Raw genomic sequence first — 15,482 nt, 5'->3', positions numbered from 1 at the left:
AATGAATTAGTTAGATAAACTAAATAAAGTGGATAAACTAGATGATTTGGATGAACTTAATGATCTCAATGAACTTAATGATCTCAATGAACTGAATGATTTAAATTAACTGAATGATTTAGATGAACTAAATAAAGTGGATGAACTAGATTATTTGGATGAACTAAATGATCTCAATGAACTAAATGATCAGTTTGAACTGAATGAAGTAGATGAACTAAATGATTTGGAAGAATTAAATGATTTAGATGTAGCATGAACAGCTGAGGATATACAAGCAACTGTATAAGGGTGACGAAAATGCAAAAAAGCCATACAGCAATTCAGTCAAAGATTGCAAGATGGTTTACAAATTACTATTATTATGAATAATAATTTGGTTCATTGAAAAGTCTCTGGTATGATTTACTTTTGGAATTGAAATCTTACTGCCAACATTTCTTCTTTTGTTGAATAATGAATTTGTAATACTACCAAAGTCCCGTAAGTCAGATGAATGCTGTTTCACATGTGATTATTGAAAAACACAAGCTCAACACAGGTTAAAAAGTTTTTGTATCAACAAACAATAAACAAACTTAACTTTTTCTGCATACATAAAAAATTCCATTTAAATGTTTTTTTTGTTTTTTTTTAAATTGATACCAAGGAGTTTGAAAGACTGTTGTCAGCTTAATGTTATCTGGATAAATATATTATAACATAATTACACTTACATCAGAAAAACAACAATTTAATACAAGTACATCAAATTTATGCTATTTGTGTGATATAGCATTCAGTAGTGGTTAAGTAAGCGACACAAAAATATTGGCGAATTTCGAGAATTGATAAAAATCATTAAAATTTCCTCTAGCATAAATATTAACTAATCTGTCATTATATTCTACCCCGGCACAATCCTCTCATATTTTCATAAGTGAAATGTCTGCGGAAATATCCACTTATACAGTATTGTTGTAGAATAGCTTTTTTTTCGAGCCTAGCAATAAGTTCACCATTCTACCCGAAGCAAGCATAATTGTTGCTCTAATCATACAATATATTCAGAAGCAGTATTTACATATACCTGGCATTACCCTGCATTTTGTAACAATATTTTCCTTATTTCATATAGTCTTCAATACATTAATTTCCTTTCTTGCCAATAAACTTAATTTCTAATTGGAATAAAAAATGTTCATTAGTTAATAAGTTCAGATAAATTGCTAATGGTCTGAATTTTAAATTTTAGCAAACAATCTCTCAAAAATAATTTTCATGTTATGCAATAATTTAACAAGAATTTTATATTATGGTACCCTTAACAATAACACCTGTTTACAACTAAATTATAAAATACAATGTTTGCAATGTGGAAACATTAGAAATAGTTATAACTTCCAATCTCAATAATTTAACAATATGTTGCTCAAATTGAATGTTAGGCATCCTTTGAAAGCCTGCTTGATTAAGTAAAATAAATAATAACACACACATAAAAAAAAAACTGTAAAAATTAAACAGCAAGGAATAATACAAATACAAAGTTCAAAAAACAACAACTTGAATGAATTTCCAACATGATATTTTGCTAAGCAAGTAAGTGCTACATTACAAGGCATCAAACCAGGCATAAAAAAGCCAAGACTTCCTGCTATAATGGTGTCTTTAGGATTATTTTTACCTTCCACTCTACAATTATGTGCTACAAAAAATAAAATAAAATAAATTTTCAACACCTTATTAAACCTAAAGAATAATTTTTCGGTACTTCTATATTTTTGAAAGAATAAATAAACAAGAACGTGTTTGTTAAACACAAATGCCCCGGCTCAGATTCTTGTCAGTAACAATATTTAAAATATAGGCTGTATGGGCAAAAGTGTAAAAAATCTATTTTTAGCACTGGTGACCTTGACCCAACTGACACCTAACTCCATCCAAAGGAAGAATATCATGCAACTTATTTTCCTGCCAAATATGAAATAAATATGTCAATATATAAAGGCTGTATGGGCAAAAGTGTAAAAATCTATTTTTAGCACTGTTGACCCTGACCAAACTGACCCCTAACTCCATCCAAAGGAAGAATACCATGTAAGTTATCTTCCTACCAATTATAATACAAATCTGTCAATAAATAAAGGCTGTATGAGCAAAAGTGTAAAAATCTATTTTTAGCACTGGTGACCTTGACCCAACTGACCCCTACCTCCATCCAAATGAGAATACCTCAATTTTATGTTCCTACAAAATATACAAGACATCTGTCGATAGAATAAGGTTAATACACCTGTAAAAGTGTAAAAAATCTATTTTTGACATTGGTGACCTTGACCCAAATGACCCCTTACTAAAGGAAAAGGAAGAGGACCTCCCTTGGTATGACTATTATAAACATGAAAGACATTAACTTAAAAATAAAGGCTGCATGAGCAGAAATGTTTAGATTTATTATTTTACAAGTGACCTTGACCTAGAAATGCCAAACGCCACAAAAAATTAGAGGACCGTTAAAGGTATCCACCTACCAAATATAAAAGATAACATTAAATAAATTAAGTAATTAGGTGAAATTTTTTGATAAATCCAACTTGGCGGAATAGGTTAACCATACAAGGCCCTATTTTCAAAGTGATAAAAAGGGAAATTACCGGGAAAATGGATGGCACATTTATATAACTTGGCAATATCATGCACATTGTATTGATAAGTAAGTGTGAAAATTATTAAGCCATTAGTTCAGATAGAACAAAGGATATTTCCAACTTGCCGGTTTAGGTTAACCATTATTCATTTTCTAAGTGCTGAAAAGGGCCATAACTTGAACCAATTTGAAGCCATAGTTATGTAACTTGCCCAGATCATATACTTTGTATGGATTAGTAAGTGTGTAAATTATGAAGCCATTGGTACAGGTAGAACTTAAGAAAAATCCAACTTGCCGTTCTAGGTTAACCTCGTACAGACAGACGGACGGACGGACAGACGGTTCAATTACTATATGCCCGGGGGCATAAAAAATCGTAAATTAAAATCTAAATAAAACGTAATTCAAGATGTCTATGGAGATCAATACTGACAGGTGGTCTATAAAAATACTCTCGAGTGGTAAAATTCATTTTTTTGGGAGGTTTTAAAGTCACAATGACTTGGCAGATTTCACCGCTAGTAAAAGGTCACAGGTCCCTCTCTATACATGATTTCTGGAATGACTGGGAAGCTAAGTAAAACAACCAACTTTCAATAAGCTAGCTGGATATCTTCTACTCTTGACTGACGATCAAAGCAAATTAAACAACACTGAATATTCCCTCCAGTTGTCTAGTGATTATTATAAATTAAAAACAAAAGAGAATTTGACTATAGACAAAAACTTACGTCTTGCAAAGTATTTAGAGGAGTCGAGAATCCAAGGCTGAGGCCCGCCGGAGAATAAAATCTCTTTTGAGGATCCAACAGTTATCACTGATTCTTTCTCCGGGTCAACAGGCTGAAACATATTTAAATGGTTTATATTGATAAAATACATTCAAATATCTTATGCTGTACATTTATTAAATACTTTTCAGTGAACAATGAAATTACATTTAAGTAATTTCAAAGTGAAATTATCACTATATTATATATACTCATATATATATTATATTTCACTAACCAACTCAGATGTTATGTTTTTCACTGATGGCTATGCCACTGAAAAAATTTTTGCACCTGGTGATCACACTGAAATATATTTCAATCTTACATAAAAACATGTATCCTCTACATAAACTGGTTATATGCAAAATGTTTACATTGGAGAAATAATTCAATTCAACATTACTACACTCCAAAATGAATATCCTAAATAAAAAGATTCTCTTATAACAATAAAATATATAAATGATTTGCCTCTTAAGACAACCCCAGTGATAAGCTAAACTTGAATAAAAACACTCAAAAATATCTATTTCTAATGACAAACTTTAATATCTAATATAAATAGCTAAAAAAGAAACTTACCACTAAAGCATCATATGTTGCTATGGTGATGCTTGATTCAAGCCTGATGTTACCATGGTTATATATGGCCTTGACCTTTGTATGACCTTGTTGTAATGCTTTCACCTTGATAGTTCTACAAGTTCCATCTCTCAATATTGTAAACCCTAAAATTTATATAACTTATGATTTTTTTATAATAATTTGTTGTTAAATTTACTTGAACAAAAGTACATAAATTTGTAGTTAAAGTAAAGTGACTTAAACAATATGAGAAACCTAGTGTTACTTGCATAGTGAACTAATAATAAGAATTAGGTAAAATATTTTGTTCTTAGAAGCTTGAAATCCCATGATCAAGCTTCATGGGTAAAAGAAAATGAAACATATGATATTAAGCTGTTAAAAAAACAAAAATTCTGAAGAAGAAACAAAAATTCTGATGAAGACCAAATGTCAAAAGCTTAAGAAAAGCGTTTTGTTTTCATTGAAGTGATTATACATTAAACTGTTATAAATCTATTAACCAATATATAATAACAATTGTTTTTTATACTGACCATCCACATTTTCCACGACTGATGGGTCAGTGAAAGTCACATTTAATGGCATGTTCCTACAGTCATTGAAGGAGTATTTCCGTCCTGCTAGAGTAGTTTGTATATCTAATGGTAGTTCTAACACACTACCCACCTCTACCTCCACTCTCTCCGGTCTAAACTCCATGTCAGACGGTGGTAATATGTGCACCTGAAATTAATCGCTACCTACGATCAAATCTGTGTTTTTGTTTGTTTGTTTTGTGTTTTTACGTCACATCAACACAGTATGAGTATAGGTCATATCGTGACGTTCCAGCTTACTGGTAGAGAAAGACCTCAGGTGCCCTTCCATGCATTATTTCAGGCATGAACGGGCACCTGAGTAGAAACACCAACGTTCCGTAAGCTAGATGGATAGCTTCCTCACATGAAAGAATCCAAAGTCCCTGTCGGGACTGAACCCACAGCGGTGAGGAAAATCTGTGTTTACTCTCCAAAAATTGATCTCATATAAAAACAAGAACTGTCGGAGGACAGTAACGCTCGACTATTCGAAAATTTGTCACAAGGGTGTTTCATTGAGTATAATAATGCTTACCTATATGAATACATAAAATTGTCCGAAAAGGTACAAACTCTTCAAGTTTCAATACATTCCCTTCAGTAGTTATGGAGATACAAGCTTACATGCAAAAACTTAACCAAGAATTCATGAGTCGAAAAAGGGGCATAATTATGCAAAAAAGTAAATCAGAGTAATGGGACTTGTACCAATCATCTTAGATAATCACAGAGACCAAGTGTGTGAAGTTTCAATCCATTCCCTCTAGTAGTAATGGAGATACCAGCTTACACGCAAAAACTAACCAAGAATTTCTAAGTCGAAAAAGGGGCATAATTATGTTAAAAAGCAAATTAGAGTTATGGGACTTGTGCCAATCATCTTAGATAATCACAGAGAACAAGTGTGTGAAGTTTCAATCCATTCCCTTCAGTAGTTATGGAGATACCAGCTTACATGCAAAAACTTAACCAAGAATTTCTAAGTCGAAAAAGGGGCATAATTATGTAAAAAAGCAAATCAGAGTTATGGGACTTGTGCTAATCATCTTAGATAATCACAGAGAACAAGTGTGTGAAGTTTCAATCCATTCCCTTCAGTAGTTAAGGAGATACCAGCTTACATACAAAAACTTAACCAAGAATTTCTAAGTCGAAAAAAGGGGCATAATTATGAAAAAAAGCAAATCAGAGTTATGGGACTTGTGCCAATCATCTTAGATAATCACAGAGAACAAGTGTGTGAAGTTTCAATCCATTCCCTTCAGTAATTAAGGAGATACCAGCTTACATACAAAAACTTAACCAAGAATTTCTAAGTCGAAAAAGGGGCATAATTATCAAAAAAAAGCAAATCAGAGTTATGGGACTTGTGCCAATCATCTTAGATAATTACAGAGAACAAGTGTGTGAAGTTTCAATCCATTCCCTTCAGTAGTTATAGAGATACCAGCTTACATACAAAAACTTAACCACAGGGACGCCGACGCCGACAAATGGGTGACTGCATTAGCTCGATTATTCTGCGAATAGTCGAGCTAATAAAAAATGATGATTCTTGAATAAACCAGTTTACAAACCATCCTGATGTTTGACGTGTGTTCTCTCCTTCTTTTGATGTACTTGTTTATTTAACAAGAGCTGTCGGTAGGACAGCACGCTCGACTATTCTAAGTGCTTGATAGTAAAAGAGCCTTGATAATGTTAAATTTTTTAAGTTCATAAAAGGGCTAATTTTTTTTTATAAATTCATGTTATAGGCCTTAGAGAGAGTCTAATTATACAGTATTGGCTTGACTATTTGGAAGGTAATGTCACGAGGGTGTTTTATTGAGTATAATAATACTAATTACCTATGAATACATAAATTTGACAGAAAAGGTACAAAGGCTTGTTATTAAGATGTTTTATCAAGTAAATAACTGCATTATTATTATGAATGCATAAAATTGTCCCAAAAAAGGCACAAACCCTTCAGTAGTTATTGAGATAACAGCTTACAAGCAAAACTTTACCATGAATTTCTAAGTTGAAAAAGGGGAGAAAAATCAGCCTTAATGCAAGATAGAATTATGGATCTTTGTCAGTGACCAACAATTATGACCCTAAATGCATATGTGAAGTTTTAAATAAATATCTTTAATAGTTATTGAGATATGTAAAACCTGCATGTAAACATTAACCAAGAGACTAAGTAGAAAAGGGGATATGAATCAGCCTTAATGCAAGATAGAGTTATGGAACTTGGTCATTGACATACAATTATGACCCTCCAATTATGACCCTAAGTGCATGTGTAAAGTTTCAAGTAAATATATTTGAAGACCTTTAACCTTTAACCAAACTTTCTAAGTTTAAAAGGGGCAAATAATTCTGTAAATATTGCAGGCAGAGTTATGCAATTTTGCAAACGGATGTACATTGTTACTATAAAAAAGTATTTTAAATTTCAATTGAATATCTCAAGCAATAATTGAGATATTTGACTTTAGAAAAAACTTTAACCAAAATTTCTAAGTTAAAAAGGGGCATAATTCTGTCAATATTGTAGGCAGAGTTATCCAACTTGTCAATCTGATGTACCTTGTTACTATAAATAAGTATTGTAAGTTTCAATTGAATATCTCAAGTACTAATTGAGATATTTGACTTTACAAAAAACTTTAACCAAAATTTCTAAGTTAAAAAGGGGCATAATTCTGTCAATATTGTAGGCAGAGTTATCCAACTTGTAAATCTGATGTAGCTTGTTACTATAAATAAGTATTGTAAGTTTCAATTGAATATCTCAAGTACTAATTGAGATATTTGACTTAACAAAAAACTTTAACCAAAATTTCTAAGTTAAAAAGGGGCATAATTCTGTCAATATTGTAGGCAGAGTTATCCAACTTGTAAATCTGATGTAGCTTGTTACTATAAATAAGTATTGTAAGTTTCAATTAAATATCTCAAGTAATAATTGAGATATTTGACTTTACAAAAAACTTTAACCAACGCAGACGCCGACGCGGACGCGGACGCCGACGCCGGGGCGACTACAATAGCTCTCATATTCTTCGAATAGTCAAGCTAAAAATAGAAAAAGTTTATTCATCTAGAGTATAATTTTGATGAGTTACTTATGCATGAATGTACCTTATTTTGAGTTTAGTATTTATATTATCAATATTTTAATATAACAATATATTTAAACAAAGTTTTAGCCTACCATTTATTTACTTATGTACATAATGTTGAATTCAATATCTGTTGAATATCATAAATATTTTCAAAAGAAAGTCAATACCTCATTCATCAGTTAATTAATATGACAAAATAATGGTAGAAAACAATATGGGCATGTATGATTTACCTTGGCCAGTCCTTTATGTAATTGATTTCTTTTATCAGAAGCTGTTACTTCTGCCTCCCCACGAGCAGACGTAGATATCTCGCCATATTTGTTCACCGTGACAACTTCTGCGTCATTGGAACTCCACATATAGTCTCCACTTCCACCAGTAGCCTTAAACATAAAATATTGAAGATCATTTGATCAAACAAGTCAACATAGCAATCTATGGATCGCTAGTCGTGCAGGTTCAAAACCCTGTCAGGGGTAAGCCGTTGTTTCCTTCAGCAAGAAACTTTACACTTATTGTTCAGTACTTGTTGGTTCCAAGAACAGATTTGAAAGTGGGTCTATAAGCTTATAGCTTCCGACACAAATCAAACTAAACTAAATTCTGTATAAACCAAACAAGTCAACAATTTTTTTAAAAACAGGTATAAAAAGACATTCCAGCATTCTTAACCAAGTTTAACACTGCAACCCATTTCATTTGCTACTTACAGCACTGTCAGGAGATAATAAAGTGGCAGCTATAAGTGCTTCTGATGAAATATATCCTAATAAATCCTTTAAGTCTCATATAATAATCATGGAAATAAATAATTCTAAATTCTGACTGTTTAAATGGTGAAAAAACACATGTTAATTTTCAATCATAAAATGATGACTCACCTGTAGTTGATATCTATGAGATAGCTGTCTCACGGGGTCCCATGGGAAGAACAGTAACTCTGGCTGCACTACAATAGGATCAAAGATCTCTACAAACTGTGTCTGTTTGATTGTAGGGCTCACAGAGTGCTCACTACCATCCTGTAAATAATAATACAACAAGAGCATGGGGGATTTTTAGAATATAAATTATATTAATACAAGCTGTTACTTCTGCCTCCCCATGAGCAGACGTAGATATCTCGCCATATTTGTTCACCGTGACAACTTCGGCGTGGGGGTCTAAAAAAATAAATTATTCGTAGATCAAGTAAAGTTGCAGCTTTCATATTGATAGTAAGAGAGAAGAGGCCTGATGGTTCAAGTGTACGAGTCACAATCCTGAGGTCATGGGTTCAAACTGTCACAGTGCCACAACAATGTTTCCTTACATGACACCTGTTAGTTCCAGAAAGCAGGCACATCAAAAGATTGGTTAAAAAAAGCTTCAAGTGCAACTGAAGATTTAAATAATTTTGACAGTAATTGTCATTATCTTCTATATAAATATGGTTTTAATATGAACAATGTTTTTTTGTAGATTCTGTGTCTCTCATGTAACTGTACATGCATCCTAATGTCATTACAACTATTTTCTAACAAAAAACTATGTTTCTAAAACATAAAGCATAAATCTTTAAGATCAAAACTATCCAGAAACTGTTTACTGGTAATTAGAGGGCCAATAATTATCATTTCAAAAGCCAATTGGCCTTAATGAGGTCATGAATTTAGAAAATGGTGGTGTCATGTTATGGACAGATATTTTAAATATAATCCATGTATAATTATGCCTTTTGAAGTAAAAGTGATAGATAGGGCAGATATCTCATAAAAATTGAATATTTGAAATTCGGACCTTGACAACAAAGTCCTAAGATCTCTGGATCATGATTCACAACTATATTAATAAAAATCTTATAAGCCCCTCAATTAATGTAAAAAAAATGTTTTACTAACTTCCTTTCCTGTTTTCATTTGACATGCATTTAACCAGTTCTGAATCATTTTGTTAGAAGGTAAACTTAAACATTAAATTGTTGTTAAGGAGCTATGTCAAAGTCATTTTTTGATATGCATTTTTATTTTTAAATGTTTTAAACAACAATGTATTTCCAAAAGTATTTATACAATGACATGATCTGTAGTTCGATTTGTGAATCATCAGGTCTAAATCGAGGATCAAAAAGTATTACCACCTAGCTGGGAATACACAGACCCTGTGCTAGAGAAACATTTGTATACTACTACCTGCTATTTGAAACTTAAAGATACAGGTAATCTTGATATTTTGTAAATGTAAATATTACCTGTTTTTTAATGGTAGAAAGAGCCCCTTCAAGATCTGTATCACCTTTCCGGAGAGTTCTAACAACATGATATGTACCATTATCTGTTGAAAATTCTACTTTGAAGTATTCTCCGGGAAACAAAGCATCTATCATTACATTCTAAAACAAACAAAACAAGTTAAGCATCAAAATGGCAGTAAGTAAGGGTTTTTTGTTATTGTAAGGAATACAGCTTCTGTTGTTATAAACAAATTTGCTAAAATATGTTGGCAAAAGAATTTTTTGATACTTTAAGCTACCTTTTTTCTTTCTTTTTCATATGACCTTCATTTCAATATATAAGTTAATCTCTCAATTCTCTCAATTAATTACAAGTAATTTGTTTACATATGTACAGAACAGTGTAAAAGTGTTATGTTAATAGTACAAATATTTAGTCAAGTATAGAAATATATCAACAAAATTCACTGCAATTGAAAGAGACAAGAGCATTTCGATATAGTTTGTCTGAAAGGGCCAAATTTTGCAATTGAGAATGAATTTGATACATTTTCAACAGTTTAACCTTATCTGAAACAAAATTGAAGGTAATCACAAAGTCAAATGTATACAATGAAAAACTTTGATTTAACAGTAGACTAACTCTCATAATTTCAGTAACATTTCATAAAACATAAACTTACATCAGAAGGGTAGAGTTTGTGGCTGTGTTTATCATAGACTTCAATCAATACTGTGTAGACACGCCCAGTTTCAAGCACCCATTTTCTGTCAGGTAGTACAACAAATCCTGTAAAACAAATAACAAATCAACTTGACCCCTTGACCTGTCAAATAACAAGTCCTTTCCTATTCTAAAACAAAGTCTCATAACTTTCTGGATTACTTAGAATAAAGCTTTTAAATAACCTTGCTTCTATGCAATCTCTCTTTTATTAATTAAAAAATATTTTATGAATTTTCTGTATTAAAACACTGTACTTCTACATGTAAATGAACACATTTCCATTCATGAAAAAGATTTAACATACAATTACAAACAGGCTAGTTCCTAACCATTTGATAATATATATAAAACTAGAAATGTGTCCATAGGACACGGATGCCCCCACACGCCACTGTTCTGTCAATATTTTTTGAACTACATGTGCCACAAGTTGAAAACAAAAAATCAACAAAGGGCAATAATTCTGTTAAATTTGGTCGCAGCAAAAATTCCTTCCTTTACTACCATCTACACATTAAGATTGTTTAATCCCTGGAAGTTTAAGCAAAATCTGCCATCCGGTTTAAGAGGAGTTGCGTTCACAAAATTTCCACATAGTATATAGTGAAAAATCAACAAAGGGCCATAATTCTGTTAAATTTGGTCGCAGCAAAAATTCCTTCCTTTACTACCATCTACACATTAAGGTTGTTAATCCCTGTAAGTTTAAGCAAAATCTGCCATCCAGTTAAAGAGGAGTTGCGTTCACAAAATTTCTACATAGTATATAGTGAAAAAATCAACAAAGGGCCATAATTCTGTTAAATTTGGTCGCAGCAAAAATTCCTTCCTTTACTACCATCTACACATTAAGGTTGTTCATCCCTGTAAGTTTAAGCAAAATCTGCCATCCAGTTTAAGAGGAGTTGCGTTCACACAATTTCTACATAGTATATAGTGAAAAAATCAACAAAGGGCCATAATTCTGATAAATTTGGTCGCAGCAAAAATTCCTCTTACTACCATCTACACATTAAGGTTGTTCATCCCTGTAAGTTTAAGCAAAATCTGCCATCCAGTTAAAGAGGAGTTGCGTTCACAAAATTTCTACATAGTATATAGTGAAAAAATCAACAAAGGGCCATAATTCTGTTAAATTTGGTCGCAGCAAAAATTCCTTCCTTTACTACCATCTACACATTAAGGTTCTTCATCCCTGTAAGTTTAAGCAAAATCTGCCATCCAGTTAAAGAGGAGTTGCGTTCACAAGATTTCGGGACGTACAGACGGACTGACGGACAAGTGCAATGCTATATGCTGCCACATTGTGGGCGCATAAAAAGCTTTGTAAAGCCATTTTTTTGATGATTAATTTAACTGTATGAAGTTTCATTTAATCCTGTCATTTTATTAACAAATACAAATTCAATTCAAGTTTGTAAAAAGAGGAAGTTTGAATGCATTCTTGTATGTCTTAACATTTTAATCAATATCACCTATAGGTTGTTTTCTGTAAGACCATGGCATATCTTAAAAGCAATTCATGTAATATATGTGTATACTTGAGAGTTATCAGGAGTTTGTATTTTCAATTCCATAAAATTTAACGCTTCAATAACAGCGTAGAAAGAAACTTACCGAGGTAACTTGGACTGACAACATGTAGAATAGCTGATGGTTGTCCCAGTACATCTGATGTTTTAATGTCTGGTAAATTAGGTCAAGGTCAACAATAAAATACACAAGACTGTGTGTGCAGACATTGGACAGGAAACAGTGAAATGTGAAAATATACTTCATGATATATAATTATTTATACTCAGATGATAAAATCTTGATTTAACTTGTAGCTTTTGATGATTTATCTAAAATAGTAAAGGTGAAAAAGAAAAGTTTCTCATCTGAAAGTCACCTATTCTCTCCACTCTAAAATCCAGGATTTTCAAAATAGAAACCATGTTTAACAATACATTGTTGGAGGCTTAAAACATATATTCATGGAATAATTTTTGGTAAAAACCAAATAATAATCAATGATGAAATTATAGCTAAAATAGCTCAGTTTTTTAATAAAAAAAAAAGATAAAAAAGAATTGTTGCTATGGTAAGAAAGGATACTCTTGTCTATAAGTTTGACTTCAGTTTCACCAAGTTCTAGAGCTGTAGCTACTGATGTACTGGCATCTAACGTCCCAATAGTGCCATCTACAACCTCCAATGAATACTGGGCATTGGGCATCAGTATCTCTGAAATAAATATCATAACAAAGTATAAATATTATGGCTGATTTTGTTAATCTATCCGTTACATGTTGATGCAGCGACAATGCCAATGAAAGAAGATATAGAGAAGAACAACCCTAATTCTTATACCACTAATATACAGCATATAAGTAACTGTTTATAGAGAAATCTAATGTGTTGATGCGGCTCCAAGGTAATGACAAGGAGATACAGGGAAGGACCACTCTAGCTCTCATTCCAGTAGTAAACAGTATATGAGCTGTGTCATGACAAAAGCAACATAATGGGTTTGCGACCAGCATGGATCCAGACCAGCCTGCGCATCCGTTCAGTCTGATCAGGATCCATGCTGTTCGCTTATAAACCCTATGACAAGTAGAGAAACTGATAGCGAACAGCATGGATCCTGATCAGACTGCACGGACGCGGCTCAATTATAAGTAACTGTTTTAAGAGAAATCTCTTGAGAAGCAAACTAACCTATGACAGAATTTTGTCTGATTTGTTCCACCTTGTACTTGACTGTAGCATACTTGAGTATATATGCTTCAGGAGGACTGATCATCAAATTAGCAATCACCATCAGTCTGACACTGCTGTGCTCTACTTTCTGAAACATCAAATATAACAAATTATAGATTTTCACAGAAAATAAAACACATGTTTACTGTCAATATAACTTATGTAAAAGAAGCAAGGGCCATAATTCTGCTAAAAATATCCAATCATAAAATCTCTACAACAAGAAAATACTTGAGTGAAAAAATTATGTGTATAAATTCATCATTTTGTACAGATTAAAGTTATGAAGTAATCAATGGTTACAACAAATTTGTAGAAAAAAAACAAATTAAGCTGAACATATATACCATAGAACATCATTGGCCAAGTTCTACAAGTAAACAATTAAATAACTTATGCAAATTTATCATAACTATATTAATAATATCACTTTTGAGCAATAAAGGAAATTTTGATACACATGTACAACTAAGTGCTTAATTATATGACATGAGATGTCTGGCTATAAATACTTACTGCATATGCTACATCTCGAATTTTGGCCCAAACATAAGCACTTCCTGTACGGACACCTTCAACTAGAATGATGTCACCTTGACGACCACGCTCTTCTATTACTTCTATGTGTTGTGGTGTTGTGTAATGCGAGTCACTGAACTTTAAAATCCTGAACAAACAAGCAATTATCATAGTATTGCAAGCAATCCATAAGTCCCCTACCGGTAAGAGCCCAAGCAACATTCTGAAGGGCCATTGGCCATTCACTTAGGTTCCTATTTTAAGTAAATTTGTTGAAAAAGTTCTTTAAAAATGATCACAACAAACAGTTTTTATGTACAGACAGACGGATTGAAGGACACTCTAAAGTTATTTTTTAAACATCCCTGTTATGAAAATATAACATTTTTAAAATCCTATCATGATTGAAGAAGTTGGAGTAAAAATTACCAATTTCTCAAAAAAATGTCTAAGTTCAAAAGGGGCATAATTCTGGAAATAGTCTTGCTAGAGTATTGAACACTCACAAATGTTGAGTGACAATAAGAAACATTTATATGAAGTTTGAAGTAGATACATTCAGAAAAAGAAGTTATTAAAAAAAAAAAAAAAATGTTTTTTTCATGAAAATTTTAAGTTCAAGGGAGGTAATTCTGATAAATTTTGTGCTAGAGTTGTAAACCTTGTCACATATGATGTGGTTGATGACAAGCAACTTATATTTAAAGTTTGAAGAAAATACCTGAAGAAATAAAGAACTTATAGTGAAAAAACTTAAAAACTAGAATCAGAAATCTTGAAATTCAGTCTATTTGTTGCCATAGCAACAAGAATTATCAACATAGGAAGATAAAAAAGGATGTGCATTATTTCCATACTGCCATCTACCCATATGTCAAGTTGCATAAACATATTTTCAGTACTTTTTGTGTTATCACTGGATCCAGGTTATGTGTAAACTTTGCCATATTTTCAGTCTATTTGTTGCCATAGCAACCAGAATTTTCAACATAGGAAGAAAAGAAAAAAACGTGCATAATCTCCATACTGCCATCTATCCATATATCAAGTTTCATAAAAATATTTTCAGTACTTTTTGCGTTATCGCGGGATCCAGGTTATGTGTAAAATTTGCCATATTTGCAGTCTATTTGTTGCCATAGCAACCAGAATTTTCAACATAGGAAGAAAAGAAAAAGACGTGCATAATCTCCATACTGCCATCTATCCATATATCAAGTTTCATTAAAATATCTTCAGTACTTTTTGCGTTATCGCGGGATCCAGTTTTGTGGACGGACGGACTGACGGACGGACAGACGGACGGACGGATGGACGGACAGACGGACGGAGGGTAAACCTAAAGTCCCCTCCGGTAAACCGGTAGGGGACTAAAAAGCATAATACATTAGTTTTAATATTGTCCCTCTTCACTTGTACATGTATATAAATCAGTTAAAACAGTCCTTTTACAATTTTTGACACACATTGGCTGAAAATATATATAAAATAAAATTTATATTCAAATGATAAAGATATTCTTCATTCTAGTAGCCTTTTTTGCAACTCCACATATTTAGATGTTTCTCATGTAGCGCTATAAATGA

At 32.3% G+C, this 15,482-nt stretch overlaps 1 protein-coding gene across 1 annotated transcript in view; it reads right to left on the bottom strand.

Moving 5' to 3' along the window:
* LOC132745759 (nuclear pore membrane glycoprotein 210-like) overlaps window positions 1-15,482 on the bottom strand; it is a 61,464-nt gene that overhangs the window by 41,053 nt on the left and 4,929 nt on the right. Inside the window, exons 5-16 of the mRNA XM_060734734.1 lie at window positions 13,894-14,044; window positions 13,336-13,465; window positions 12,730-12,858; window positions 12,250-12,318; window positions 10,589-10,695; window positions 9,924-10,064; window positions 8,575-8,715; window positions 7,924-8,076; window positions 4,527-4,716; window positions 3,988-4,133; window positions 3,364-3,475; window positions 1,598-1,687 (exon numbers count right to left, since the gene is read on the bottom strand). Coding sequence (XP_060590717.1) covers window positions 1,598-1,687; window positions 3,364-3,475; window positions 3,988-4,133; window positions 4,527-4,716; window positions 7,924-8,076; window positions 8,575-8,715; window positions 9,924-10,064; window positions 10,589-10,695; window positions 12,250-12,318; window positions 12,730-12,858; window positions 13,336-13,465; window positions 13,894-14,044 — 1,559 coding nt within the window. The remainder of the gene's footprint in view (window positions 1-1,597; window positions 1,688-3,363; window positions 3,476-3,987; window positions 4,134-4,526; window positions 4,717-7,923; window positions 8,077-8,574; window positions 8,716-9,923; window positions 10,065-10,588; window positions 10,696-12,249; window positions 12,319-12,729; window positions 12,859-13,335; window positions 13,466-13,893; window positions 14,045-15,482) is intronic.

This window comes from Ruditapes philippinarum, unplaced genomic scaffold (assembly GCF_026571515.1).
Source record: "Ruditapes philippinarum isolate M1 unplaced genomic scaffold, ASM2657151v2 ctg2470_1_1_1_1, whole genome shotgun sequence".
NCBI lineage: Eukaryota > Metazoa > Mollusca > Bivalvia > Venerida > Veneridae > Ruditapes > Ruditapes philippinarum.
This window is presented reverse-complemented; position numbering and strand designations above follow the sequence as displayed.